Raw genomic sequence first — 10531 nt, 5'->3', positions numbered from 1 at the left:
TCCCAAATATGCAACAAAATCTAGAAGATTTAGGATGTTTGTCTGGAAATGTTTACATAGATATTTTTATACCAAAGTAGACTCCAGATAATTTTTCCTCAGGTAGACAGCAAATGCTAGAGGTGTGACAGGGAAGAAAGAGCCAATTGGGAACATGTTTTGGGAATGTAGTGGGTTGGAAGACTAAGGATTCCCTGCAGGACGCACTGTTGGAAATAATGATGAAGCAGATTAGTGTGATGAGGGAGATGATTTTTCTAAGCTATGATACAGAATCGGAACTGCGTAGACATGGTAAGGCCTTGCTCTAATTATGGTGGCTGCCAAAAAAGCAATTACTAGAAAATGGAAAACAAAATTTAAACCAATTATGCTAGAAGTAGTGAATATAGTAACAGAGATAAAACAACTGGAACTGAGATCTTTAGAAAAGGGTAAGAGGAAACTACATAGGAAAAATGGGAATTGTGGTAATGATACATACAGGGAAGAATGAGGTTTAAAAGAAGGCAGAACTTAAAGGAGCTATGTAATGTATGACTGAATGATTGAATAGATTATAAGCACTGCATAGTGTGTGTCAGTATGGTTTGTGATGTAAAATGTTTGCAACTAGGATTGTGTCGGTGTGGTTTGTTTTCATTTATATAACTGTATGATTGCCTATGTCATAAGTGATGCTTTAATAAAGATGTTTCTTGTTTATAAAAGGCAGGAATTGAACAATTTATGTAATGGTGCTTAGGTTGTATGATAAATAGCAATATATGTGAGGTATAATGTTTGTAAACATGAACTTAATACAGTTTGATTACTTTTATATAAATGCAAATGTGCCTGTCACAAGTGATAATTCACATGAAGGTGTTAAAAAAGGCCTACTTGTGGGATTGTCAGCATATTGTACCACAGATCCTTCCAGATATACAACTTTCTGGAAGGGTGGCCTAGGTTTCTGTTGCACTGTGACATACTTTGTTACAGTGCTATGTTAAGCCAACAGTATTAGAGTTAGCCATGTAACAAAGCACCAGAGGATTTAATGACCAGCAGTGAGCTGCAACTTCCATGCTGACTAATTAAAGGAGGCAGGCCAGGTTATTAGAGTCAACTTCATATTACTTCAAGGCATGATATAAAAGTACACTCAGTGATGTGGTGTGCCAAGTGCCCTGGACAGGAAAAGTTGCATTAGAGCAGCACTCTGTATACACATCTGCTGCACCTATTGAGATGCTGCTTGCTCTGTGTTTTCTATAGGCTGCAGACTGCAGCATTGTGGCTCAGTTAATTGCAAAGAGGTGTCATTGAAACTCGTTTGGGCTCTGGAAATCACCACATGTATAAGAAAAAAAGGGAATCTGATCACATTTCATTCTAGTGCTTGGGACACAACAGGGTCAGTCACTGTTAGCAGAAGAGGAATGTTCTGTTTTGGAGCTGTTCGAAAGAGATTGACAGGTGGAAACACCCGGCTCTGTATAGGGTCGGAGTCCCAAGCCAAGAATGGTTCTGCATTGGAGGACTGTCTTGCAGCTAGCAGGCTCTGGTCCGTTCCTTGTCCCATATTTCGTGTCTCAACAGCAGATATTCCAACCTTTCTTCGACTTCTGTGTCCCCTCCAATACAGAGTGGTGTGCAAACCTTTCTTATAGTTTTCATTCAGTGCCACATATATGATAGGATTGCAGATAGAATTACTGAAGCCTAAAAGCTGCACTGTTGCAAAGATGATGCTTTCATTTTCTTCAGGCAACTGGAGCCCACCTGTAAAGAGAAGAAATATTTTTATTACATTTGCAATAACACTTTTGCAGTCCTAATCACTTCACTTAAAACCAAGCCGCATTGAGTAAGGACCTGATATGAGACAGTCTTGTCAATGTGCTGTTCATTACAACTTCCTTACTTGCTTATGAAATGTATCCAGAAGGGAAACCAGTGAATGGGACCACAAATGAGCAGGTCTAACGGATTCTTTGACTGCTAAAGAACAGCATAGGACAGCAGATGTGGGAGCTATGGTCAAAATGTGTCCTCTGTATTGTGAGGTATGGAATCTGTATACTTTATCCACGCGAAAGTGTCTGCTGTAAGAATCTCTGGTCTCAACAGCTTTGTTGTACTGTGAGGTGTGGGATCTGTAATTTAAGCCCTCATGTTGTAGTGTCACGTATGTGATTTTTAGTCACAAACAGTATACTGTACTGTCAGGTATGTAACTTTTAGTTACAACCCTTATGCCCTGCTGTCAGGTGTGGGACCTGAGATTAGATTGTCTGTGCTCTACATTCAAGTGTGATATTTGTAAAGATTTAATACCATAGTGCTACATGTGAGATCTGTAGACAGTACTTAAAATGTGCACTCAGGTGTAAGATCTTTGGTCAAAATGTCCCCACAGTGAGCCATGTGGGATCTGAAGTCACGCGGTCCCCATACTGAACTGTCAGTTGTGGGGAATCGGATCATATTGTTCACTTACTGAACTGTCAGTTGTGGGAACTGAGATCACATTGTTCACTTACTGACCTGTCAGGTGTGGGGACTGTAATCATACTGTTCACTTACTGACCTGTCAAGTGTGGCAACTGCGATCACATTGTTCACTCACTGACCTGTCAGGTGTGGGGACTGTGATCACATTGTTCACTCACTGACCTGTCAGGTGTGGGGACTGTGATCACATTGTTCACTCACTGACCTGTCAGGTGTGGGGACTCTGATCATGTCCATTCTCTACACTCAGACATGGGATTGGTTGTCAAATCTTGAAAACCATACTTGTGACGTCTGTAGTTGCAACACTGCAGGGTCTTCAGTCATAGCCCATATGTTACACACTCAGATGAAGGATCTGCAGTCGTATATTGAGCAGCTGGGTAAGGATTTGTGATCACAAGCTACCATTACTATAATGTCAGTTGGTGGATCTCCACAAATTGAATAGTTCCTCTAATACCAGATTGAGGCATCTAAAATATTCACTGGCAAATAAATGCAAAAAAAGTGGAGAGAGAGGTTCATTACAAACCTCCTCCTCCCCCACCTCTGGAATAGACTCCCACTGCAAATTAAGCAGTGTGAGATGCATTATCTTCCTTCAATCAGGAACTGCACAGTTAGATGGGTATAGAAAAATTCAGTCCTGGCTTTACTGGCCTGGCCCTCCTCCAGAGAGGATGTTCAGTTTGAGGGTGGGTTCTGGCAAGTTGTAAATGGATGCAAAATTCAGTTGCCTTGCATTTCCTATGCTCTTAGGATTTGTGATTCTGATGTATATTCTCTTCACTATGGTGTGTGACACTCATTCTCAGCACCAGTGCAATACTGCAAGGGGTAAGAGCTGTGGTCAAAGCCTTGATATTGTATTGTGAGGTGTAGGATCTGTGAGCGCAGCTACAGTGCTATACTGTCAGGTGTGGGATCTGTGGTCTCACCTCAGCACTGTACTGTGAGGTGTGGCATTTGTGGTCTCAGCCCTGATGTTGTATTATCATGAATGGGATCTGTGGTCACAATCCTGATATTGTACTGTGAGATGCGGGATCTGTGATTACAGCCCAAGTGCTGTACTGTCAGGTGTGGGATCTGTGGTCACCACAGCCTCAGTGCTGTACTGTCAGTTGTGGGATCTGTGACCACAGCCTCAGTGCTGTACTGCCAGGTGTGGGGTCTGAATGGACAGGTGATAAAATCAGAAAGAGAGGGAGAATAGTATTGCTGGAACTGAATTCATCCTCAACTCTTGAAGACATTTTCCTGGTGGACCTTGTTTTCACAAAATCTCACCAAGACAATGCTGATATATAGACTGTATTTTATGTTGCATATATCATGGACAGAGGTAGGTTAAAAAATAAAAAGAGACAGCTGGGTGCACAAAAGTCCTAGGATAAAAAAGTGCCAAATCCTGGTATGCATACTGATTCCAGGACTCGAAAAAAATGATGGTGTATAATCCCTCAAGACACAAACATTACTACAACGGGGTTAGGCCAGGTTCAGGGCCCATTGTAGAAAGAAATATTGGTCCACAAAAAAAAATCTGACAGGCCAAAAAAGAGCCATGAAGATGACAATGTTGACTACTGAGGATATGGAAAAAATTATGTATTGTTAGTATTATGCAAGAAGCCCAAAATTTCCAGATAGAAGTTATTCAAAAAGATTGAGAGAAATTAGAGTAAAGAAAAATACTTGCACAAGAAAAACTGTCCAAAGCTTCAAATACAGATTTGTGTTCATTAATACAACAGATCCATGGAAAACGTTATATAGACAAAGAAACTTTGGGCTGCTTGGAAAAAGCAACATAGGAAGTACAAAAATATACAGACCAAAATGTAAAAAAAGAAACATGGACATGGGAAAGAAAGAGACATCTGATATGGTGCAATAGTCATGCAAGGAGAAAGCCAATCTAATCAGCACAGAAAAAGCATCTCCACAGATATTTGGAGAGAAATGCAGGCAAAGACACCCAAATATGGAAATTTCTTAATACAAAATATAAGGTCACAAAGGGGAATGTAAAATAGAAGATTAGTAAAGTAGAAGTTGAACAAATAGAAGCTGAAGTTATGGAAAACCTGTGACGTGAAGGATTGTGTAGAAAGTCTAAAACAAATTATGTCACAGCATGATAGAACCATTAGTCCCCAAAGCAATGAGAAGCAGGTGGAGTGGGAGTCATTTTCCTAAGAAATATGGAGATAGGAAAGAAAAAAAGATACGTAATATGGTACAATATTTATGCAAAGGCGAAAGCAAAATGAATCAATACAGAGAAACAGCACCAAAGGTATTTGAAGAGGAAAACAGGCAAAGGCATCTGGATATGGGCAGTTTCACAATACAAAACATAAGAAAACAAAGGGGAAGTGGAAAAGAGGATTAGTAATGGAGAAGTTAAAGAAATAGAAACTGAATTTGTGGATTACCTACAAAAAGAAGGATTTAGTGTTGAAAATCCAACTCTGTTAACATCACAACATGGTGGAACAACAGGTCCCCAAATTAAGGAGAAACACATGGAATAAGAAGCATCTCATCACTTGCCACATGAAGACACTTGGGGCCTTCAGTAGAAACCAGTACAACAATTCAGTGGGAGTTGCACAGCAATGGAAGGAGCAGGAAACAATGGTAAGTCTGATGCAGCCAATGCTGTTGATGATAGGCCAAGGAGTTGATGCAGGATGCATCTGAAGAGAATGTCACTGGAAGATGTTCTGGAACTTTCTTTAGAATGCCCACAGCAAAAAAAAAAGGATCAAAGAATGTGTCCTCAGTTTAGAAGAAAATGAACTCTTGGAAGAGTTGCTGAATTTAATTGAGATGTATTGACATAAGATTGATGAAAAAAATAGAAAGTCAATAAGACCCAAAATGTTAGAAGTCTGATAAAACACAGTAATCAAGACTATTAACAGAAATTAATTGAAATAACAGAAGTAAATAGGATATATTAGTGTGCAGCTAAATTAATAACAGATAGTCTTACCACAAAAAACACAGAACAATAAGGGAAAGGAAGGAAAGAAATCAAGTGCCATCATGGAGGCATCAAATAGAGAAAACTATAAAGTAACTAATGCAAACGGTGTCACTGTTAAGAGTATCGAAGAGGGAACAGATAAGCAAGAATACGAAGAAAGATAGACATAATAAAAGCATTACACAGTATCAAAATAATCCAGGATCTATCGTACACTCCTGCAAATAAACTAAAGATAGCAGCAGTTTATTTCTATACAGAGTACATAGTTTTTTATGGACTTTATGGTGAGAGAGATGGATATTGAATTTCACGTTACAGTCCATCACAACCCCAAGAAGCTTTGTGTGGGTAGCAGGAGATATGATAGTTTTGTTATTGGATTTAATATTTAATGAGAGGTCAGGATTGGTATGCTATGAAGGTTGTTCGAGAATGGAGCCATGGGAACCACTAATGTTATTAATTAATTATTAATGTTATTAATGCTTCTGGTGCCATTTAACGGTCTGCTGTCTTCCTGTTGGGTAACTTTGAAACCATATAATAGTAGATTGGCTAAGATTTAGTTTTCACAGAGGTTTTATATTTATGGTTACAGAGAAGAGACCTTGGAAAGGAAAAAGTTCTAGGCTGAAATGTATTGTACATCAGGTTGTGTGCTGTGGTAAGGCCTGATTCCGTCGGCGTTAGTGAGTGAGCAGTGTGTGTGCTCAGGTGTTCCATAATTTGTATGGAAATAATACACCTTTCATTTTTGATACAGCTGTTATGGGGTGGCAATTTGTTAATTGGGTTGGAGTTCATCTGCAGCCTGTGTGGTTGGTTTCAGCTTTGATTAATTTTTTAATCAAGTTTACAGAGACATTTTGAAAAGTAAATCTGTTTTCATTAGTAAGGTGTTTGTGTTTTATTGAGGTCAGCGGTCTTTGAGAATTATGCTGATGTTTCATTTGTATGTTATGATAGAAGTTTATTTGGTCTGTTGTGATCTTTTTTTTTTGTTTTGTTTCTGAGTTCCAGGTATGTTTGTTTTGAGTTTATTGTTTTTGCTTTGTGCAAGTTGGACCAAGCTTTATCTTTTGCCTGAAGGAGATATCTGGTTTCTTTATTAACTAGGGTACATAGTTAGACTTAATTCTAATGGTTCCAGGTGGAGCATGGGAGTTTAGTATGTTCTAATGGTTCTCTGTGAGCATGGAGGTTTTAGTTTTCTAATGTCTGGAGGTGGAGCATGGGAGTTTAGTATGTTCTAATGGTTCCAGGTGGAGCATGGGAGTTTAGTATGTTCTAATGGTTCCAGGTGGAGCATGGGAGTTTAGTATGTTCTAATGGTTCTAGGTGGAGCATGGGAGTTTAGTATGTTCAAGAATGTGGAGTTGAAGTACCTAACAGCTTCATTAAGATTGAGTTGCTTGATGGGATTCCAATTACAGGCTTTTAGTGCTGAGATGAAGTTAGATGGGATGAAATTCTTTTTGTTACATATTTGTTGGTAGTTTTTTCTAGAGTTTGATGGTGTCTAATTATATAGGTAGGCAAGTGGTCACTCAGGTTGTCAGGTAGGCAAGCCAGACTGATATATTTGGGATGGTTTGTTTGACAGTATCCAGTCCTGGATAGACGGTTTGTTGATTTGTCAGTTCTAGTAGGAGACTGGATTAGCTGAGTGAATCCATGGAGGTTGATATGGATATATTGGGTATAGTTGAATTACATGGTGTCCAGTCAATGTTGAAGTCTCCTAGAATAATGGTTTCTTGAGGGAGTGTCTCTAATGCCCCAGTGGAGCAAGTTCTCAAGGGTGGATATATTACCAGGTGGGAAGTAGCATCCAGTTATATAGCTAGTTTTTATACGGTTAATTTTTAGGCTAGAGAGTAAAATTTTGGCGGTACCTAGGGCTGAAGTTGGTATGTCTAATGTTGCAACATTAAGTTGGTCTTTAAATAATATTTCAATACCTACTCCCTTTTTGTTTATTCAGTCTTTGCGTAGTAAATTATAGCCAGGAGCAGTAATTTCATTCTTGGAAATGCCAGGTTTTAGCCATGTTTCAGTTAGAAACATCTACATCTGTTGAGTAGAGGGAAAGATTAGCATGGAAGTCAAGGACTTGATATACTTCGAATATTAATGTTTAGTATTAGCAGATCAGTAGCATTTCTGGAGAGGTAAAGTAGATTGTGAGGTGTATTTGTCTTCAGAAGGTTGAAAGGAGGATTTGGAGATCCAGGATCTGGGTGTATGTCTCCACTGAGTGACAGTCTGTATGCAACATGTATATGTAGTTTTATGATTTTGTTGAAGTACGTATCGTATAGTAAAGATGGTTTATTTCGGTGTTAGCATGGCTGGATTTTTCATACAATGTGGTGACAGGTTGCATGTGAAATAGAGCTGGGTGCATGCAGTGTTTGAGTGAAGTAGGTTTTGTAGTATGTCCAGTAGTTGCGATATGGTGAGGAGCTGATATTGGCTTAGTGTGGTGATAGGAGGTAATATGTGTAAGTAAAGTAACAGTTGAGAATGTAAGAGGAGCATGTTGTAGCTTTGTTGTTTAGGCTAGAGAAGTGAGATTACAGTTGTAGGATTTAAGGTGACTATAGCTAACTACTAAGAATAAGTGTTTGAGTACTCTAAGTTGTGGTGAATAATCTATAGCTAGTTTTTTGTTAATCAGTTAATTTAAAGCTAGATAGTTTAGGCAGTGGTTTGAGAAGGATATGGAAAATGAGATGAGGATTGGGCAAGGGAGTTAGTAATACTTAATTGAGACCATGGACCATGTAAAGTGGTGGGTGTGGTTTAAAGAGTATAAATTTAAGGAAAGAGGGGTTGGGTGGGAATGGGATTAGCGTAGGGGAGTGGAGTGAGCCTGAGCATAGTGATGGTGAATGGAGCAGGCTTAACCACAAGGCAGATGGATGTCCTTGTCTCAAGAAAACAATCAGTTAGCATGCACCAAAAATGGAAGTAGGTAATTTATTTCAATAGTTTGCACCAGGAATTAATGCTGTTCAGCACACCTTCTAGCTCAGTGCAGGTTAATAGCTAGAGATGCTAGTTAGAGGGAATAATCAGAAATCCTTACAGAATGAGAAATACATATTTCTACAATTTCACAGGGAAGCCCAATAGCATACGAGGGTCAGAAGTGAGCATCTTAAGGAAGACAGCATTTAACTAGGGGTTGATAGTTATACACGCGAGGTGTCCGAGTAGTGTGCATGCCACTTTGGATAAGTCTTACAGTGATTTTAGTCAGTGGTCTTAATTACTGGGTGAGCATACACTTCAGGATAAAAACATAGGATGCAAGTTCCTGCAGCTCTCAACACTTATTATGGAGTTATTTCTGGCATGCACTGCTTCTATGGGACTGCAGAGTGGCTAGAGGGACTGAAAAGAAGAAAAAAAATAAGCGTACGTGGTATTAATTGAAGGCGGGATAAGAAGGGCAGACAGGCAACAGATAGTAATACAGTTTAACCCAGTGTGTTATAACTCAGTATTATAGATGCTGTAATCAGTTAAAGAATCCTACAGATGGTAAATACAAGCAGTTAAAGAACACAACAGCCATAATAACCTCATCACACTCAGTGTAATGCTATTATAACACTCCAAACAGATCCTATAATTTGTTAATACAAGCAATTAGAGTGCTTAGCTATACCACTGGAAAATATTATATAGACTGCGTATATTTAGGCTGTATGATATTTAAGGTGTCTTTCAGCTGGAATTTAAGTCTCAAAATCTAAAATCTAAAGTTAAGCCACTTGGAAGACCTTGAAAGCTAAATTCAACTCAATTGCTGTGAATATAGTATCAAGCAGAAGTTTACTGCACTCATTTGCCATTTCTGTAGACATCTACCATTTACTGGCAGTTATACCCACAAATCATTAGTACTTGTGTAGTCCATACATAATATAGCTTAAAGGCACAGATTCCACCATATAACTCACTATACACTCAAGATAACATAACATGCAGCTATCAAATAGGTAGTTCTGAGTCAAGAAATTGGCTAAATTTTATGCCTCGGTTATTGCACAGTGAATATCACAGCAGACAGTAATGGAAGAATTCAGCTTAATATAATACTTACAGACTGGGGTAGCAAGCACATTACTGGAGTACACAGAGGGGATCTACCTTCCTACTAGCTGTTTAAAGGAGTGGCACCATTTCAGACAAGGGATTAAGTAGCCTCGGATTAGGCCAGGGATGGGGAGGAGTTATGGTAAGGTTGACAGTTCAATGGGGCAATGGTGCATAGATATTACAAAATACAGGGAGCTTGCTGAACCACGAGACTGATGTCCACGTCTCAAGAAAACAATCAGCATGAACCAAATAGGCAAGTTGTTGTCTCTTTCGGCTTTTCCCGGTTAGGGGTCATCACAGCAGAATTCCAGTCTGCTAATGATTGGCAGTAGTTTTTACGTATAGGCAAGTAATTTATTTCAAGAGTTTGCACCGGGAATGAAAGTTGTTCAGCACATCATCTAGCTCAGTACAGGTTATTAGTTAGTAACTCTAGTTAGAGGGAATAATCTGAAATCCTTACAGAATGAGAAATAAATATTTCTACAATTTCACAGGGAAGCACAAAAACAGAGTCAGAAGTGAACATCTTAAGGGAAGGGAGCATTTAACTAGGGATTGATAGTTACATACTCGAGGTGTCCTAGGAGTGTGCATACCACTTCAGATAAGTCTTAGTGATTTTAGTCAATGGTGTTAATTACTGGGACAACACACACTTCAGGATGGAAATGTAGGATGCAAATTCCTGCAGCTCTTGGCACTTATTATGGGGTTATTTCTGGCACACACTGCTTCTATGGGACTGTGGAGTGGCTATAGGAAACTTCAGGATGAAAACATAGCATGGAAGTTCCTGCAGCTCCCGGCACTTATTATGGGGTTATTTCTGACATGCACTGTGTTAGCCAAGTTATATGGAGCAAAGGATCATTTGTTTTTAGTCTCATAATGGAGAATTGTAAACAGGGGAAG

The 10531-nt window shown here is 39.1% G+C and overlaps 1 protein-coding gene across 1 annotated transcript in view; it reads right to left on the bottom strand.

The window, feature by feature from the left end:
• Positions 1-1331: 1331 nt before the first annotated feature.
• LOC122811252 (pyroglutamylated RF-amide peptide receptor-like) overlaps positions 1332-10531 on the bottom strand; it is a 921192-nt gene continuing 911992 nt past the window's right edge. The window contains exon 7 of the mRNA XM_044082971.1: positions 1332-1767. Coding sequence (XP_043938906.1) covers positions 1373-1767 — 395 coding nt within the window. The 3' untranslated portion in view covers positions 1332-1372. The remainder of the gene's footprint in view (positions 1768-10531) is intronic.

Source organism: Protopterus annectens, chromosome 9.part0 (genome assembly GCF_019279795.1).
Source record: "Protopterus annectens isolate FY-2018-M chromosome 9.part0, PAN1.0, whole genome shotgun sequence".
In the NCBI taxonomy this organism is placed as follows: domain Eukaryota; kingdom Metazoa; phylum Chordata; order Ceratodontiformes; family Protopteridae; genus Protopterus; species Protopterus annectens.
This window is presented reverse-complemented; position numbering and strand designations above follow the sequence as displayed.